We start from the raw sequence: 20373 nt of genomic DNA, 5'->3' as shown, positions 1-20373 counted from the left end.
GACTTTAAAAAATTCATAACCTCTAATTTGAACCGGACTTGAATCTGGCGCTTGGTCAGCATTCGGTCTCGGTCTTGTTCATTTATTAGTTAATTAATTAATTGGTTAATTAATAATATAAACAATGGAAACTCTGTTGGAACAACAACGTCGTTATCACGAGGAACGCGAGCGGCTGATGGACGCGATGGTAAAGGAATTGATTTTCAAAAAACCGGGACATCGGGACAGTATTAATTCAGAGCATCGTTTAAAAATGTTGTTACAACAATTCATGGACTGTGCAATGCAATTACAAGATTTGTATGAAGATAAAGATGGCCAGCGAAAAGAAGAGGTGAGTTTATTTATTTTGATTTAATTATTTATCAATAATAGACTGGAGTGAGTGCGGGTGTAGCAGACATGAGGCGTGAGCATGAATATGATACTGACGTTTGCCGACGTTTAATAATTTTTTGATTTTTTTTGTACAATAAATTATAAAAAAAAATATTTGAAAAAATTGCGCCTGTAGTTTTTTAAATTTTCTAGATGTGCATATTTTTTTTTTTTTTTTTTTAAATTAATTTGTTTAAAAAAAAATCAGGAAATTATTCAACGTCTGCTATTTCAGGATCATGTATAAATGATGATATGATACTGAAGTTAGCAGACGTCTAATAATTTTTTGATTTCTTTTAAACAGAGAATTATAAAATAAAAAAATATTTGAAAAAATTGCACCTGTAGTTTTTAAAATTTTCTACATGTGCATTTTTTTATTTTTTGTTTTTTTGTAATTGATTTGTTGAAAAAAAAAAAATCCGAAAATTGCTAATTGTCTGCTGACTTCAGGACCATAATGATGATACGATCCTGAAGTTAGCAGACAATTAAAAATTTTTGGATATTTTTTTGAACAATTAAATTTGAAGAAAAAAAAAATAAAAAATATGCACATGTAGAAAATTTAAAAGACTACAAGTGCAATTTTTTTAAATGTTTTTTTTTTTATAACTTATCGTTTTTTTTTAAATTCAAAAATTGTTAGACGTCAGCTAACTTCAGTATCATATGATGATCCTGAAGTTAGCAGATAATTGAAAATTTTTGGATTTCTTTTGCAGCAAATCAATCAGAAAAAAAAAAACAAAAATTAAAATATACACATGTAGAGAATTTAAAAAACTACAGGTGCAATTTTATCAAAATTTTTTTTTATATAATTTACTGTCTAAAAAAAAATCAAAAAATTATTAGACGTCTGCTAACTTCAGTATCATATAAGTGTATGATACTGAAGTTAGCAAACGTCTGAGTTTTTGAATTTTTTTAAAAACGATAAATTACAAAAAAAAAATATTTTGAAAAATTGAACCTATAGTTCATTAAATTTACTACATATGTATATTTTTATTTTTTTTTTTTTAATTTATTTGTTGAAAAAAAAAAATCCGAAAATTTTTAACTGTCTGCTAACATCATGATCGTATAAATATAGTAGACGTCAGACAAATTTAAAATTATAAATAAATAGAGTAAATAATTAAAAAAATAAAATTTTAAAAAAATGCACATATTAATTTAAAAATTTTTTAAATGCGCATTTTAATTAAATTTTTTTTTATTAATTATTTACTCTATTTATTTATAATCTCAAATTTGTTGTCTGCTGCATTCACACTCGTGAAACAGTTTATAAATTTTAAATAAATAAATTTAAAAATTGCGCGTACTGATTTTCCATTTTTCTAAATGCGCATTTTTTTATTTTTATTATACTTAAGTTCCATTTATTTATTCAAAAATTTATGAGTCTCCACTTGTCAGTTACATTCGCACTCAGTAGACTAGACCATAAATTGAATTTAAAATTTACGGGTTTTTTTTCAACAAATCGATTACAAAAAAATAAAAAATAAAAAAATGCATGTGTAGAAAATTAAAAAAACTACAAGTGGAATTTTTAAAAATATTTTCCTTCAATTGAATAAATTTAATTATCGTCTTATTAAGTAAATAATATTTCAGGTCCAAGCGCTGTCAGGTCCAAACGAATTTTCCGAATTCTACGCCCGTTTAAAATCAATAAAAGACTTCTACCGGCGGCACCCCAATGAAATCAGCGTTCCGATGTCCGTAGAATTTGAAGAACTAGCGAAAATGCGGGAGAATCCAACAGAAGAACTCGCTAATTGGATAGAGTTCACCGACGAAGAAGGCTACGGCAAGTATCTGGATCTCCACGAGTGCTACGAGAAGTACATAAACTTGAAAGGTATTGAAAAGATTGATTACATAACATATTTATCAACTTTCGATCACTTGTTCGACATCCCGCGGGAGCGTAAGAACGCTGACTATCGTCGGTACCTCGACGCCTTGCTGACCTACCTCTCGGACTACATCGAGCGCATCAAGCCCCTGCACAACCTGAACACTGACCTGGAGGAAGCGAGAAAGGAGTTCGAGGTCCAGTGGGAGCAGAATAATTTCCCCGGGTGGCCAAAAGAAACTGGCAGTGCTCTGACGAACGTCGGAGCGCATCTGGATCTGTCAGCTTTTTCTTCCTGGGAAGAGTTGGCCTCTCTAGGTCTGGATCGACTCAAGTCCGCGCTGATGGCACTGGGACTCAAATGCGGTGGAACTTTAGAGGAACGCGCCCAGAGATTGTTCAGCACCAAGGGCGAGGCTTCACTGGACCCGAACTTGCTTGCGAAGAGTAAGAATAAGAAGGCAGGAAAGGGCAAGGACGTGGCCAAGCAGAAGGAAGTCGCCTGTCTTGAGGCCCAGGTTTATCGTCTTGCTGAGATAGTATCGACTCAGCGGGTCGCGACCAAAGAAAACGTTCAGCGGAAGCAGGCGCGAACTGAAGGCGAGCGCGGAGACTCTGACGCAGAGGCCAGCGCTTCCGAGTCTGAGGAAGAGGACGACAATGAAGTTCCTTACAATCCCAAGAATTTGCCCCTAGGTTGGGACGGAAAGCCCATTCCCTACTGGCTCTACAAACTGCATGGGCTCAACATCAGTTACAACTGCGAGATCTGCGGGAATTTTACTTACAAAGGACCCAAGGCTTTCCAAAGACACTTTGCTGAGTGGAGACACGCCCATGGTATGCGATGTCTGGGTATCCCCAACACTGCGCACTTCGCCAATGTCACCCAGATCGAGGACGCGCTGGCCCTCTGGGAGAAACTCAAGGCCCAGAAGCAGGCGGAGAGGTGGCAGCCCGAGCAAGAGGAAGAGTTTGAAGATTCTCTTGGTAATGTCGTCAACCGGAAGACTTACGAAGATCTGAAGCGCCAGGGACTCTTGTAAATTATTTATTTATTTAATTAATTAATTATATGACACGAAATTAAATGGATGCGTGGGTAATTATAAGTTTTTTGAGATAAATTTAAGGCTAATTGAAAAATTTTTTTATCACAGTAAATAATTTTTTTATTTACGAACGTATTAAAGTTTTTAATAAAATACACAATAAAAGTGAATACAGTAAAGTTTAAATAAATGATAAGTATATTAACTTTTAGTTTACACGAGTGTTAATCTATACAATTACATGACTAATTTAATAATAATAATAATTAAAATAATAATAGAACTTAAGGTTAATAAATTTTAAGAGGTTCAGTCAGCCCTTAAACGGGAGGTAGGTATTGATTGTCGTAAGGCGGTAAATTACTTTGCTGACAATCGCATGGTTGGTTGTTTTGTTTTTCGTAATAATAAGGTTGTTGGCTAGGTTGTGGTTGCTGGGAATCTGCTGGTGCAAATGGTCGTGGTTTTTGGGCTGGCACGAAAGGTAAATGGGCTGGTTTATAAGGTCGAGGTTGAGATGGTGCTGGTGCATAAGGTTCAGGTTGTTGAGCTGGTACAAAAGGTTCAGGTTGTTGGGCAGGTTCATAAGGTTCAGGTTGTTGGGCAGGTTCATAAGGTTCAGGTTGTTGAGCTGGTGCATATGGTTCAGGTTTTTGAACAGGTTCATAAGGTTCAGGTTGTTGGGCAGGTGCATAAGGTTCAGGTTTTTGAACAGGTGCGTAAGGTTTAGGTTGAGTTGGTGTATAAGGTTTAGGTTGTTGAACAGGTGCATAAGGTTCAGGTTGTTGGACTGGTGCATAAGGTTTAGGTTGAGTAGGTGTGTAAGGTTTAGGTTGAGTTGGTGTATAAGGTTTAGGTTGTTGGGCTGGTGCATAAGGTTCAGGTTTTTGGGCTGGTGCGTAAGGTTTAGGCTGTTGAGCAGGTGCATAAGGTTGCTGAGGTTGTTGGGCAGGTGCATAAGGTTCAGGTTTTTGGGCTGGTGCGTAAGGTTTAGGCTGTTGAGCAGGTGCATAAGGTTGCTGAGGTTGTTGAGGTTGAACAGGTTCATAAGGTTGCTGAGGTTGTTGTGCAGGTGGATAAGGTTCAGGTTGTGTTTGTATTTGAGGTGGACTTTGCAACATATATTTAACCCATGGAACATCAATCAAAGCAAAAGTAGCAACTTGATTAGTTGGTAGACATCCAGTATCTTGAGTATAAACCCCGACTATCTCATAAGTACCATCGCTGCGTTCACAGGCCAACGGACCGCCCAAATCAACCTGGCACATATTATTCCTCTGCTGATGCGGCTTGACGCAGACCAGCGAGTCGTCTACCTCGATCTGCTCCTCGGCGTTTGAAATCCGTTGCCGGCATTCGTTTTCCTCGATTGCGTCGACTTGTACCGAGTGCATTATCGCTCCCGCCAAGTGAGCTAAAGTTCACAAACACAATTTATTATTATTAGTAAAAAATGACAGATGCTTGCAATAAATAAAATTACCTTGCAAAATGTGTTTGCCCCATCCAGTGGAAATACATTTAGCACCTTGGGGAACGTAAGACTGCTGTGATTGATCTTGCAAGCAAATAGTACCGACATGTCTGTCAAGATGGACATCGTGCTCAAGATAAAGTACTGCAACATCATGAGCCGAGCTCCCAGGCAAGTATCCAGGATGTGGCACAATCGATGCGACTTTGACTATTTCAAATGGCAAAGGCTCTTCGTGTTTCAATTCGTATCCCAATTTCCACTCTCCCGCTTTTACGGAAATATCCTGGGGCTGGTATCTGTAATAATAATAATAAAATCTTTAGTAATTACGGTGCCTATTTTTTACAATGAAATGCCTCAATATAAATGTATAGTCAAGTATTGCAGAATAAATTAATGGATTAACGAGAGCTAGACTGAATTGCGTACTAGTTCCAGGTGAAGGGTGGGAGGGGTAAGTGAGTAAGAGTTACTATAACATACCCATCAAGACAACGGGCTGCTGTGAGAACGGCATTTGGCGCCACAAATGCTCCAGAACAAAGGAGTTTCTTTTCCGGAGTATAAAGTACCATTGCTTCCCAGGGTATTTCACCAAATCCTACCTCTTCTTCTTTTAAATTACTCGGTCGTTGTACCTTAACATAATAAATAATCAATTATTTTTATTTCTCATGTAAAAAACGTCTGCTCCAAAACTCGTAATAGTGAACTTTTAAATTTGAGACATTTCTGAAATTTCAGTTGATCATTTCTGGAACTTTGAAAAAATTCAGCGAAAATTTCAATCTCCGCCTTTTTGAAAAGTTCTTACAGAAGTCAAAAATATTAATAATTGGTTTCAAAATTTTTTTTTTTTATTTTTTTTCAAAGCAAAATTTCCCTCGGTTGAGTCCTCAGTTGAAAATTATTTTGACTCTTGGACTTTTTCAAAATTCCAAAAATTATCAACTCCAAGTTCAGAATCACCTCGAATTTTTAATTTCACTTTTTTTAATGTTAATTAATTTATTAAGTTGAGGCAAAAAATTACGATCGAAATAAACACGAGATAAAAAATAAAATTGTTAAATATCAGATAAAAAAATATGTGATTTTTTGTTTCAACATTAATAATTATTTATTATTAATTAGTAATTAGATGTAATGGCGCAACGTGTCAGCTGATTAACAATCGGCTGGTTCTGCACTTATGTAAAGAATTGCTAATAATAAAAATAATTATGCTCGCTGTTGTTTGTAAATACTAGCGGGTTATCCAAGTCGATTCAGATGTAACATAATCTGAGTATGGATTGTTATTGCAGCTCAATTACTGTTTACCTCATTACGCTATTACATAAGACTAATTACTAGTGATATTAGAGTACAGAGTATTGGAGATTTTTAGAAAATTTTATTTCTAAAATTAGGGTTTTTTGATACATTTTTTTTTTTATTTATTTATTTATTTTTTGTATAAAAATATATGCTATGTCTAGGTCTAGTTAACTACTAGTGAAAATAATAAGAAAAATTATTTTAGCCTCTTGATTATTTACCGCTGATTAAAATCATAAAAAATTAATAAAAAAAATTCTTATTTTAAATCATAAAATTATTTTTTTTTCGCTTAATTTATAAAATTGAAAATCATAAAGTTTTTTTTTTTTTTCATTTTTGATCAGATAAATTTTGAAAACAAAAATATTTTTTTTTTATCAATTTTCTATAAAAAAAAAATCATTAAAAATTACTCTAGTCTGACCCCACCATAAAATATTAAAATCTACGTAATTTTTTTTTTTATTTATTTAAAAATAAAAAACCTCAAAATTCATCTAAAAAAAAAAACCCGTCGTTTTAAGAGCATTGACCACTTACTGAATTTTTAACACCGCATGAGCTCGAAACTTGAGGCGGAATGACAACCGGGTTTGCGTTACTCGGCGATTCAACGAAATTGTTCTTGTTGAAGGGTTTGGGGAAGGTGGGGAAGTTGGGTACATTGGGGTAGTTGACCAGCGGCTGTCCATTGTTGGCATTAACATTAAAATTTGGCTGAGGATTTGCCGGAACTGGGAACTGGGGTTTCGGTTGCTGGGGGATCGCATTTTGTGTCGGAGCCTGGACGTTCTTGTTGGGCACTCGTCCCTTTACTGGAGTCGGCGTCGGCTTCTTGGTCGGCTTTGCCTTCTGTATGTTCAAGAAGGTCGGGAATCCCTGGTCGTCGAATCCTCCCGAGTAGTTTGCCGGCAAGTTGCCCGTGGGCCAGGGGTCAACGTAGTTCGGGTCGCGGCAGCATTTTCCGATCACTCCGTTGTCCGGGTTCTTGCAGTCCTGCACATAAAAACCAAAAGGTCAGGGATCAATCGGCCAATTAGAGACTTTATATATTCATATATAAAATATGTTAACTACCGGTCGTTACTGAACCAGGTAGTAGGCGTAATATTCAAATGAAATAAAATATTTTATTTATGGTTACGATGAATAGAAAGTAAATAAGAAAATATAATAATTAATATTCAACTTACGCTCAATGGTACGCGTCTCGTAATCTGCTCTTCGGTTAGTGACAGAGGTGAAGGATTTATCATGCCGTCCATTCCACAGAGATTTTCTTCAACGCAAATCAGAGCCGCTGCGCAGCCCAACTGCACGTGAGTTGGAATCGGTCCTGGTCCTGTTGGTTCCTCTGGATCTGCAGCATTGATCAGTAATTAATTTATTGATTTATTGAACTCACGGTGGATAATTATAAATAAAATACAAACCTTGGGGTTTAATGAAGTCGGGTTTTGGGTCTGATGGGTTGCCGCTGTGGTCCGGTGGGAGGTATCCATTGAGAGTGTCTCCAACCAAGGGTTTGCTACCGAAACTGTTGCTCAATTCGCTTTGCTGGTACTTTGTGTCGAAGAGACCCCCGGTTACTTTGTCGCGGGAGTTGTAATCGTTGACATTGACATTAATTTGAGACTGTGATGACCCGTAGACTCCAGCTGACTCGGATGTCTTGCGGTAATCATCGTAGCTACCCGCTGGGACTTGGTCTTGGTGATGGTGATCTTGATTCTGGTGCTGGGTGGCCGACAGAGTGCAGCAAACTTCACGATTGACATCGCACTGTTGTACCTGAAATTTTTTTTAAAAAAATCCTCAGTCCTGATCAAAATTTATCAATAATATTTAATTGTCTTTGCATACTAATTAAATTTATTGGCAAATAATAATAATAAATTAATTAAATATAAATAAATCAGCATCTAAATAATGACAAGTAAAAAGTTAATAAATTAAAGACAATTGGTTTGAATAATTTATTTATGTTTATTAATTTTTAAATTTATTGGCTAATTTTAAAGTTCAAGGCACTTTATTTTGAATTAAAAATTTTTTAATATATATATATATATATATATATATTAGTATTTGAATACTCGTTTATCATTAATAAATAACTGTGTAATTTAGTCCATAGTGCGGGTGATTTTTATTTTTTATTTTATAATATAAGAAAATATATATTACAGAGAATGCGGTGACATAACATCACTTTCGCCGATCTATCACACTTTGCACATACGAAGGAGGATAAATAAAAATAAAATAACAAGAACCGAGTAATCAAGAGTTATAAAAACCCGATATAATGCTTGCAAACTTTTATTTTCAATTTTATCCTCCTCTTTTTCTCTCCGATCTCTCCCGGGTCGTAATTTTTATCATTTTTTTTCCCGATCGATTATCCTGTAATTGAATTTGTAAGGACCTGTCAATTGCGCTTATGCAAAAGCCTTTTTCATATTTTTTTAGCAAGTCACGGTTAATATTTTTTATTTGACAGCTAATTCGCGCGGTGATTAATTTAAAAATCCGGATAATGATTGACTGAATACTGCTAATAATATATATTGAGTATTGATTATTTATTGTCGATTAAATAATTAGCACTTAAGTGCATTTAGTGACGTGTGTCAGTAAGAGTATGGACGTAGGAAGCGACAAATATTAAAATATATAATTAATATTATTGATGAGTTGACGATTTTTCGACTCATCTTGTTGTTATTTTATTTAAGTAACTTTCAAAATTGGGAAATCCCGGCCTTGGGATATTTAAACCTCACAATTACAAACATAGAAAATATAAAAAAGAAATCGTGGTATTAAATTATACATATTAGAGTTTTGTTGGATATAGCGACGACCCAACGCTCAGATGGACAGTACTTTTATAGACAGATTAAGTAAAACGGCCTTTTAAGCCGTTTAAATTTCATTTATCTAGGCTGGAAATAGTGACCGTAAAAAAAGAAAATAAAAAAAAAAAAAAGAAAAAAGGTAGAGTCGAATTCCGATGTAACAGCGACTGCTGTCATTAAATTATTTAGTAATTATAGATGGGTTTTAAATTGCTGGGCTGATTATTAAATAAATATATTATGTTTTATGTACACATCGATTCGATCCTGTATGTTATTCAGTGAAATTTTAAACTGGGTATTAAATTGTGTGAAAGTTAAATGCCCACCCTCGTTACGCGGGGCATGGGATTGTGTAATACGTTTATAACTTTTTAAATTATCAGATATTAAATGATGATCTAATGAATTATTTTTTTCGTTTTCATAAATTTCATATATTTTATTATTATTACACTAAAAAAAATCGGGAGTCAATTCAAAATTATTACGGGTTTTATTTAAATTAGAATTCACTCCGATTCAAATTTTTTTTATGAAACTGAAGTCAGCCGAAGTCTAATAATTTTTGGATTTTTTTAAAAACGACAGATCACAAAAAAAAAATATTTTGAAAAATTGCACCTGTAGTTTTTTTAATTTTCTACATGTGTATATTTTTATTTTTTTTTATTTTGTAATTCAATTGTTCAAAAAAAAATCCGAAAATTGCTGATTGTGTAATACGTTTATAACTTTTTAAATTATCAGATATTAAATGATGATCTAATGAATTATTTTTTCGTTTTCATAAATTTCATATTTTTTATTATTATTACACTAAAAAAAATCGGGAGTCAATTCAAAATTATTACGGGTTTTATTTAAATTAGAATTCACTCCGATTCAAATTTTTTTTATGAAACTGAAGTCAGCCGAAGTCTAATAATTTTTGGATTTTTTTAAAAACGACAGATCACAAAAAAAAAATATTTTGAAAAATTGCACCTGTAGTTTTTAAAATTTTCTACATGTGCATATTTTTATTTTTTTTTATTTTGTAATTCAATTGTTCAAAAAAAAAATCCGAAAATTACTGATGGTCTGTTAACTTCAAAATAATTTTTTTTAAATTAAAAAAATTTTACTCCGAGGAAATTCAATAAAAAAACAGTCGGCGGCTCCGCATCTACTCCGTAAATTTTTGAAAAAAATTATTAACAATTAGAAAAAAAAAATTTCTCATACTTGACATTGAAAAAAAAAAAAATTCGCGTAAAAAAAAAAAATGGACTTCCTTGATCTGCTAAGATTGAATATATCAAAAGCTGCTTCACCTAAAGATTTATAGTCTCCGAAAATAATTATATACATTAAGGTGATTGTTTACGACACAGGTAATTATGATTAACGATTACGTGATTCTATTAATAAACATAAATAAAAAAACTGTTAAATAATAAATAATTTCCAAGTTAACTTTTATAAATTAAATTATTCAAAATCCGCGGAAGTGAATGAGCAATTAATAACTAAACGGTAGTGTCATAACTAAAAGTTAAAAGTTTATAAATAATAAATAAATCAACTTACATCTGACCGGACTTGGGAGAGTCCTTGCACACTGGCGCTAACGTACCCGTCGTTACAAAGGTGCTTTGGCACGCAGATCCGCGCCTCCCCGCTGCAGGTCACGCTCAGTCCGTTCCCGGACTCTTGCTGGTTGATAGATTGATCCAGGAAAACGTTCTTCGACGCCGTTGATACGTGAGGTAACTAAAAATTTCGTTGCATCATTTCTTTTTTTCTTTTTAAATTTATTCTGATAAATGCCCAGCTATTAATATTTATAAATTTATACGACGGTATTCATATATATTCATTTACCTGAATGTCTTTGGACGGTGGCACGTTTGAACCATGACCAGAAGCTGTTGCTGACGCAGTGGCTCCGGCATGGGCTTGAGAATTAGTTTTACCGAAGAACGGATTTTTTGAACCATCGAATTTATGTCCCGAGCTTGCAGTGTTCGAATGTCCTGCGTTCGTTCCATGGCTTCCACTGCTGGACCCATGGTAATTTTGCGAACTAGATCCAGAAGATCCAGAGTTACTCAGGAATGGATTGCTTCCAAAATGAGCAGATCCCGATGAAGTTGACCCAGAAGTAGCAGAAGCACTGTTGTAATTAGTGTTAGCATTTGACTTGTGACCATCGAATGGACTGTTGTTGTTCATCCACCAATACTGTGATCCTTTCTGTCCAGATCCACCCGCTGCATGACTTCCAGATCCAGATGCGGCGTTACTTCCGTGAGTGTTTTCGGTCTGTTGGCTTACATGGTACTGAGTCTGACCATCGGAGCCCTTGTGCCCATAGTCGGCTTGCTGTTCATACCCTTGGTCGTTGCTGCCAGAGTACGCATCAGCATTAGCAGCTGCGTTGGCATTAGCATTAGCATGAGCTGTTGCAGAGGCGAACCCGTGGCTGGAAGTGTAAGCGCCCGCGTGGGCGGACGCGGACGAAGCCGCGAACGTCTGCCCATATGCGTTACCCACCACTGGGTTTTTCTGGATCCGCTGACCGTAGGCATCGTCATCAGATATCTTTGAGTAAGGACTCGCGCTGACACTCGCAAGTGTCGCAAATAATACTATCAACATTTTTCGCTTCATTTCTTACGATTCCTTTAAAAAAATAAAAATTTCACTGTTACTATTTTTTCATTGATGCAAAATTTGTTTTATATTTTATTGAGGGTAATTTTGACACCTATAAAATTTTTCAAAAATTAAATCAAAATTTTTTAATTGATATTTTTTTTGATTTTATAAAAAAAATTGCAACTAATTTTAAATATCAGAAAAAAAAATTACAAATGACTTTGAATATAAACCCGAAAAAAATAATTTATTAATTTATTCATCTGAAATTAATTAAAAAAAAAAAATAAATAATAATTAATAAATTAATACAACTAGTGTAATCACAAACAGGTCTCTAGCCACATGAGTACGAGCAGTACACCTTCAACTTGAACGTGACTACCGACTCCATACAATCACTCGTTACATGATCAAGTCTAGACATAAAAAAAAGTTATAGCCTTTAGCATTTATTATTTATTTATTTATATAAATATAAACATAAATATAAATACAAATATATATATGTATATATTTCTTCACATCACACACTAGACACTCGAGCCGCGCACTACCCTCAATAAAAAAATTCAAATAAAAAGCCGTTAATTTATAAATATACGACTGGTCCGCTACTCACCTGGATACGCGCTTCCCAAAAACACGGAACCACGTACGTTATCTCAGAGAGAGTTTGTTTGACTGGCGACTCCTCCACATTGCGGCTTCTCTTATACCATAATCCTCCTCACTCCGCGATACTCGATGCGTTCATCTCCCCCACCTTAAAAAACCTCGAAAATCTACACCCAGACTTAACTCGTTTCATTCCTACAAGTCCGTCCGATCCATACTTCCATATCATACATTCATACATAAATATATACATATATATAAATATGTACCTCCATATCTATGGACATTTTACCTCTTAACGTCTCATCCTGCCTGTCCTTCGCATTTGTCACAGTAAAAAATTGAATCCTACAATTCCTGTCTGGTCATCGATATCTGGCGATATTCAAATTCAAATCATAATCAAATCTACCGCTCAAATTTCGGTTTACTTGGAGAAGTTCAACATTCTCTTTCTCAACTCAATATATATTTTTATTTAATTAATACGTATTATTTTATTTTTTATACTTTTCCATCGAACGTCTTCAGTTTTACATTCTCATTAGTCATTTATGGAATTAAATATATATATATATATACGTATAAACATATATTTTTATCACATTCCCGATTCAAAACACAACCTTGAGCACAACCTGGTCCAACCTGGGGGCTTGTTAACCAAAACATCAATAAATGAATATATTAATGAGAATCTAATTATAATTCACTTTTATTTAGTTTATATATATATTTATATTTATATATGTCTGTATGTATGCATGTGTACTGGACGACGCGGCATGTTTGGATGTAATTTTTATGTAATTATTCATATGCCCCAAAAACACGCATTTTATTAATTTAAGATTTAAAATTTTTTCGAAAGACGAAACACCGACTTATATTACTATTTCAATATTTTAATAATTAGTGTCTGCTTGTTACTTAATCGCAGTAACGTTCCCAAGAGATAAAGATCTTTGGCGACATGGGATTTTATTGTATCGAAATAAACTTTACCCTTGAATTTTTTTCAGACGTAATATTGCAGCGGATTGTATCTAAATCTAATTGCGACTTTGGCTGGGGTTTAATTGCGGCAATTTCGCGGGAGATTCTGGTGCTGAGGATTGCCGATGATTGATGTTTTGTTGGTTGGTCGGTTGGATTAATTTTTGAACGGTGATTGATGAAACAATTGGGATTTAGGGAGTGATGAAATATTTTGTTGGATTTAATTGAATTGCTTTGGTTTTTATTTTGTAAAGTTATTTTGTGGATATTGATGAAAGGATTGTAATCTGCCTGAGAGATTTAATAAATGGTGAATTAAAAATGTTGAGTAAATAATTTAAAAATATTAATTAGTTGAGAGATGGGAATTCGTTTGGGTAATAGGTTAAATAGTTAAGCTGATTAGCTTTAAGAGGATGGAATATTATATTTTTTGAGTAATATGCATGAGTAGATATGATTTAATGAAACAAAGATCCGAGACTTTGGTTAAGGAATTTTTCGGGAGAAAAAAACTCGTTTGTAGAGAAGTGATTTTTAAATTTTGGTCATTATTAATTTTTAAGGCTTTGTAATTTTTAAATAATTACAATTGTAGGCTTGAAATAATTTTTTTTATTAATCTGCACATGAGTAGAAGTTACTTAAATAAAAAAAATTCAATAAAAAGCCTCAGATATTTTTTTATTGTGAAAAGAAGCTCGAGGCTCGTAGCCACGGTTATAAAATTTGGTCATTATTAATTTTTAAGGCTTTGTAATTTAAAAATAATTACAATTCTAGGCATGAAATATTTTTTTTTAGCAATTTGTACATGAGTGTAAGTTACTTAAATAAAAAAAAATTCAATAAAAAGCCTCAGATATTTTTTTATTGTGAAAAGAAGCTCGAGGCTCGTAGCCGCAGTTATAAAATTTGGTCATTATGAATTTTTAAGGCTTTGTAATTTTTAAATAATCACAATTGTAGGCATGAAATAATTTTTTTTACCAATTTGCACATGAGTAGAAGTTATTTAAATAAAAAAAATTCAATAAAAAGCCTCAAATATTTTTTTATTGTGAAAAGAAGCTCGAGGCTCGTAGCCGCAGTTATAAAATTTGGTCATTATGAATTTTTAAGGCTTTGTAATTTTAAAATAATTACGATTGTAGGCATGAAATAATTTTTTTTACCAATTTGCACATGAGTAGAAGTTACTTAAATAAAAAAAATTCAATAAAAAGCCTCAGATATTTTTTTATTGTGAAAAGAAGCTCGAGGCTCGTAGCCACAGTTATAAAATTTGGTCATTATGAATTTTTAAACCCATGTTATGATATAATTATCGTAATTATTAGTATAAAATAATCATTGTCATCATTTCGGATGCCAGATAATACTCTTTAGAGGAAAAAAAACAATAAAATTCCTGCCAAAATATATTTTATAGCTAAAGGTAGATGAGCCTCATAACTGCAGGTCCGAAATTTGGTCCCTGTGAATTTGAATACCGACATATCTTTTAAAAAAAATAAAACGACCCACATTTTTACAACCAACAGTAATATTCTTCAACAAAAACAACTAAAGCAATATAACCAACCGACCTCGTTAAGAAAAAAAAACATTTCCCGCAACAATTTCTCATAAAAAATCCCAATAATCTAGCAGATCATAAAATAAAAACAATCATACAAACATATTGCGGAAATCTTCCGCCATCTGTACATACATATATACACATCCAGCATTTTATTAAAGTTTTAGCAAAAAGCAGTAACGCAATCAGTGTAGAAATCTCATCCGGAACTAGCAAGTCAAGGGTTTAACAAACGTCCAACGAGAACAATGATGCGGTGTTCGCGTTCCGATGAATCCACTCAGAATGTCTGTAATGTGTAATATAGTGTAGTGTAATGTAATATAATATAATGTAATGTAACGTGCAGTACATTTGTACAGACACTTAAAGGAGTCAAGGACACGGTAACATAAGACAGAATTTCTGCTGCGGATAATAACGTTTGCTCTCGACTCGCGAGCTCACCCAGCCCGCGCGTGCCAATTCGACGCTCCGAACAATGGCTCGCTTTAAATTTAATAAACAATAATTACAACAGTGCAGGCCGTCAGACTGCTCTGGTGACAATTCCTTTTATCAATTTATTTTATTCAAATTTTCCATGATCGAGTGAGTAAACGCATTGACTTACGTACGGACGGACAATGAATAAAAATGAGTAATATAATGGTATTGCGTGAGTTCACCAGTCCAGATTGAGGCGCTGGATGGAATCTCTTTAGCATCTCCTTAGATGTAACAATTAGATCCGTGTGACGCAATTAAATATATTACAGTGTAATAATATCTCCCACACTGTGTTAAATAAAAAAAGCAACCAATAAAATAATAAAAATCCTTTTGTTCATCTTGATACGAGAGCCTCGATGTTGTTGTGCTCTGGTGATGCTGATGCACGAAGAATTTAAGAGTGTGGGCCGACAAAAAACCTTGGCGGGCTTACCCACGTACCTCTTACATTTCTTTGCTTTATGCTATTTCTTAGTCGCTTTACTCTTTACCAATATCTGATTCACTGTTAAACCAATGACGTCGGACGCAATGTCATCGGGATGACATGCGGGATTTACAAATTGGTAATTTATACTAATGTGTTAATGTTGGCTCTATATATGTGGGCATGTGTTGATATATTTAAAGGTATGTACGGAGAACTGGGTAATACGAATCATAAAGAGATGACTAGTTTGATGTTTAATCGGTAATGTCAATGATTTAAATCATTTCAATGGAGAATTTGTTGGAAAAAAAAACTTATGTGTGTCAATTATTATTTAAAGGTTGTTTTTTTAGATTATTTGCTTTTTAATGCAAGGACGAGTCTTTACACTTCTACAGTACGAGATCCGCATTCGTTATTTTTTTTTATTTTATTTTATATATATGAAATAAGTAAATAATATTTATATGATGGACTTTGATAAAAAATTTTTCAAGAATTTATGCTTGTAAATTTATGAGATTTTGTATTAGATGTGAAGGTGAATTTTTTAGATATTTTTCAAGGAATTTGTGCTGTAAGATGGAAGTTAAAAAATTAGGTGGCTGTTAATCCATTTTTTGGTAGAGGAGACCGGGGCAAGACGGCCCACCTAAGCCGGTTATTATTATTTGTGGCTTTTAACCATCAAGTCGATTTACTCTTGTCCAACTTGAACTCAATTCACCAAAATTTTGGTGAAGCTCCTGAAAAAAAATTTTTTTTTTTGGGGCAAGACGGCCCCCTCCGAAAAAAAATGAAAAAAAAAATTATTTTTTTTAATTGTAAAAAAATTTCCCGCGTAACAAATGTTTATATTTTTCTCTTTAACAACTGTATTTACTTTAATATTACTCGAAATAACCTTTTTTGATATAATACAAGTTATTTTTTCACTTCTGTAGAAAATTGATTATTGGTTTTTTTAACTTTTTCAAATGCTCTATTTTAATCCAAATCCATATAATTAACCAAAAAATGATATTTCTATTAAATTAATCATGACTAGGTTATAATACTATGAAATACATTTTCTTTTAGAATTTTTGAGTGGTTCATTTTGCCCCAAGTTTCACGTATCGGGCTAAAAATGAGTAAATAATCTAAATTTGTGATAATCAAAAGAAAACAAGAAAAAAAAATTTTTGGTTAATTTTTGAGGTGGGCCTTCTTGCCCCAGGTGGGCCGTCTTGCCCCGGTCTCCCCTATGAGATTTTGTATTAAATGTGAAGGTGAATTTTTTAGATATTTTTTGAGGAATTTGTGCTGTAAGATGGAAGTTAAAAAATTAGGTGGCTATTAATCCATTTTTTTGTAATAAATTTGTCACTGAGGATTTTGGAAAATCGCAAATATTTGCTGTAAGAAAAAAAGCTGGAGTAGAAAAACCCTAAAAATAAAATTCCGTCGTGTTTCGTAACGAAAAACTTAAAATATTCGAATCAACAAAACATTTTTATGAAAGCAATATAAATTTTTTAGCATGAGTTACATAAAAAAATTTTCTAGTCATAAAAAAAAATAAATTCAACCTTAAAAAATTCTAGTTATACAGCCATGTTAATCCAAGAATAAAAATAAGTGCACCGCACCCAGAAACTACTCTCGGTACTCTCTTCTTATAAATACAGAATCCTTCCTTTACCGAACGATCGTTACTTTCTCCGAAAATTCCGATACTCCATTTCGTGTTTGTCATATTACATATATACCCACAATAAACAACAGCATCCCGTCGTATCGGCCGCCGAATTTTCCCATCAAAACAGCGTTCGAAAAATAAAACAAGAACGAAAATCGTTTCACTCTCCATCTCTTCAACTCATGAGTCTCCACACCACGTGTGTATTCTTCAAACCCCAATACAACACATGTCAATTCCGTCAACATACACAGAACCCAAAAGCATCCGCCGAATACGCGATTGTAAATTCCTCAGCTTTTCGACACCAAAATAATCTCTAATTTCGTCATCGTCGGTCTGAAAAATATTTCCACCGATAATCCGTCGATCTTCGGCCATCCCCGATAAAATTATCCTCAGTCAATCAACTTCAATTATTATTTTCAACAAACATCAAACATCCAGCATTCAATAAGTAACAATAATAATAATAATAAAGAAAAATATAAGCGTTTTTACCTTTCACCTTCTTGTTGATTGTAGCCTTGACGCAATGCTAATCCCGTCCAAAATTTTAATTGATTATTTGTCAAAATAATAAATATTTAAATACATAGTAAGTGTATAATAGTTTATACTCGTGAATAATTTAATTAATTATCTTCATTAAAAGAAAGTAACAAATATTTATGATCGTAAATTAGACGCCGTGGCCTCATAAGCGTCCTCGAACAACCTTGTCGAGACGAGTATATTTACAGGAGAACCTGTACACACTTGAGGTACAATGCACGCCAATACCGATCATAATAATCTTTCTGTATATATATATATATACATATATTTATATTTGTGAATTTACGTATGAAAATTACACGAGCAAATATATACAAACAGTCGATTTATTATTGAGTCATCGCAATACTGCTTCTGATGTATGCTGTACGCTGTATTATCTGATCTTATTACACAATAGGGGAGACCGGGGCAAGACGGCCCACCTGGGGCAAGAAGGCCCACCTCAAAAATTAACCAAAAATTTTTTTTTCTTGTTTTCTTTTGATTATCACAAATTTAGATTATTTACTCATTTTTAGCCCGATACGTGAAACTTGGGGCAAAATGAACCACTCAAAAATTCTAAAAGAAAATGTATTTCATAGTATTATAACCTAGTCATGATTAATTTAATAGAAATATCATTTTTTGGTTAATTATATGGATTTGGATTAAAATAGAGCATTTGAAAAAGTTAAAAAAACCAATAATCAATTTTCTACAGAAGTGAAAAAATGACTCGTATTATATCAAAAAAGGTTATTTCGAGTAATATTAAAGTAAATACAGTTGTTAAAGAGAAAAATATAAACATTTGTTACGCAGGAAATTTTTTTACAATTAAAAAAAAAAAATTTTTTTTTCATTTTTTTCGGAGGGGGCCGTCTTGCCCCAAAAAAAAAACAAATTTTTTTTCAGGAGCTTCACCAAAATTTTGGTGAATTGAGTTCAAGTTGGACAAGAGTAAATCGACTTGATGGTTAAAAGCCACAAATAATAATAACCGGCTTAGGTGGGCCGTCTTGCCCCGGTCTCCCCTACTCTTTAATTTTTGTTTTTGTAACGTATATATATATGTAATATATATGTACGCGTACTTACATATGGGGAGACTGGGGCACGACGGTCCGCTAAGCTGCCGATTTTTCCGTGGCTTCGAGCAACGGGCAGAAGTTGATCTCGAATAAATTTACCGTAAATTTTTTTTTTAACAAATTTCGAGGGGTCTGTCGTGCCCCAGTTCCTCTATGATAAGAAAATTTACCGAAAAAAAATCTTAGGGTGTAAAATACCACCCGGTTTCTGTCGTTTACAGAAAAATCCATTTGTGTAAAAAAGAAAAAATAAATAAATTTTTTTAAATTCAAATTTTGTTTGCCGCCAAAAAATTCAAATTTTTACGCGGCCTGAGATGAGACACAGCATCTCGCAGCGGCTCACAACAGAAAACTTTTAGTAGAATCTTAAAATTTTTAATAAAAATAAAATTTTTTTTGCCTTTCGTTAATTGAAATAAATTAAAAATTTCAATTGGAAATAATTTCAATGACTAATTAATGTAATTTATTTTAACCTCAGGCATTATTAAATAAAAATACGGAAAATCCAGTAAAGTCTATCTAAATCCTTAATTGAGATGTTTACAGAGATTGAAATCGATGACAAAAAATAAATTAAATCAGCAATTAAATAGAAATAAAATAAATCAATAGTAATATAAAAAAAAAAAATAATAAATAAATTAAATCAACAAGAAATAAAATTACATGTTAAGTCAATAGCTAAATAATCCACGTAGAATATTTTAAAATTTAAATATCGATTAGCAAATTTTTTGATCATTAAATTAAAAAAATTAATAATAATAGTAATTTATTTAAATACTTAACACCAATTATATAAAAATTTTTTTATTACCAATAAGTCAAGTGTTTAATTTTTTTTTTAACCAGTAATTAGGTAATTACCTCACCTGATAATTATAAATAGTAATGCCAATAATTAAGGTCATGAGTAATAAATTTTTTTCTTCAGCAAAATGGGTGATTATAAAAAAATGCAAATTTTGAATTTACCCAAAAATCCTGTAATTTTTTAATTTAAAAAATTATTAAAATGCGTCACCGCGTCACGCACACGTCATTCCGGATGGGGCAGGTAAGGGGCATGTGGCTGAATATTATTAAAAATAAAACAAGCCCACCTTCGGTGTATCCGGATTCTACAGATGATCTGCGGCCCGATAAAAATTGTGATCATCGTAATAACCGCATGGAAATTCCCGGTTTACATAAATAATAATAATCTAAGTATAAAAAAAAAAAGAAAAAAAAAATTACAAACGGTCATATCAATCACAGAAATAAAAAAATTCACATAACTTACGGAGATTAATCTCCCGAGTACATAATAATT

The 20373-nt window shown here is 32.9% G+C and overlaps 2 protein-coding genes across 3 annotated transcripts; one reads left to right on the top strand and one right to left on the bottom strand.

Annotated features, from left to right (window-relative positions):
- The first annotated feature begins 25 nt into the window (after positions 1-25).
- LOC130672653 (splicing factor 3A subunit 3) lies at positions 26-3479 on the top strand. The gene is made up of 2 exons (XM_057477309.1): positions 26-337; positions 2014-3479. Exons 1-2 carry the CDS (start codon positions 125-127, stop codon positions 3301-3303), a joined length of 1503 nt encoding a protein of 500 aa, XP_057333292.1. The 5' UTR covers positions 26-124; the 3' UTR covers positions 3304-3479.
- A 10-nt stretch (positions 3480-3489) lies between these two features.
- On the bottom strand, positions 3490-12378 carry LOC130672649 (uncharacterized). 2 transcript variants are annotated; one of them, XM_057477304.1, is made up of 10 exons: positions 12239-12378; positions 10840-11640; positions 10546-10728; positions 7546-7903; positions 7306-7472; positions 6653-7108; positions 5273-5427; positions 4796-5085; positions 4118-4726; positions 3490-4063 (listed from the first exon to the last, which is right to left on the bottom strand). In XM_057477304.1, the coding sequence occupies exons 2-10, from the start codon at positions 11626-11628 to the stop codon at positions 3630-3632; spliced, it is 3441 nt and encodes a 1146-aa protein (XP_057333287.1). In that variant the 5' UTR covers positions 11629-11640; positions 12239-12378; the 3' UTR covers positions 3490-3629. The 2 variants fall into 2 exon arrangements, with proteins under 2 accessions (XP_057333287.1, XP_057333286.1); XM_057477303.1 differs by having other exon boundaries at positions 3490-4726.
- Positions 12379-20373: the final 7995 nt, after the last annotated feature.

The sequence above is a fragment of the Microplitis mediator genome, chromosome 8, assembly GCF_029852145.1.
Source record: "Microplitis mediator isolate UGA2020A chromosome 8, iyMicMedi2.1, whole genome shotgun sequence".
NCBI classification, from domain to species: Eukaryota; Metazoa; Arthropoda; class Insecta; order Hymenoptera; family Braconidae; genus Microplitis; species Microplitis mediator.
The sequence above is the reverse complement of the archived record's forward strand: the minus strand, read 5'-3'. Positions and strand labels throughout refer to the sequence as shown.

Excerpts from the sequence above, each read along its gene's own strand:
- LOC130672653 (XM_057477309.1), top strand. The coding sequence starts at position 125 with ATGGAAACTCTGTTGGAACAACAACGTCGTTATCACGAGGAACGCGAG. Across the intron at positions 338-2,013 it reads ATGGCCAGCGAAAAGAAGAG|GTCCAAGCGCTGTCAGGTCC; the intron begins GTGAGTTTATTT and ends ATAATATTTCAG.
- LOC130672649 (XM_057477303.1), bottom strand. The coding sequence starts at position 11,628 with ATGAAGCGAAAAATGTTGATAGTATTATTTGCGACACTTGCGAGTGTC. Across the intron at positions 10,729-10,839 it reads CACCGTCCAAAGACATTCAG|TTACCTCACGTATCAACGGC; the intron begins GTAAATGAATAT and ends CGAAATTTTTAG. Across the intron at positions 5,428-6,652 it reads CATGCGGTGTTAAAAATTCA|GTACAACGACCGAGTAATTT; the intron begins GTAAGTGGTCAA and ends TATTATGTTAAG.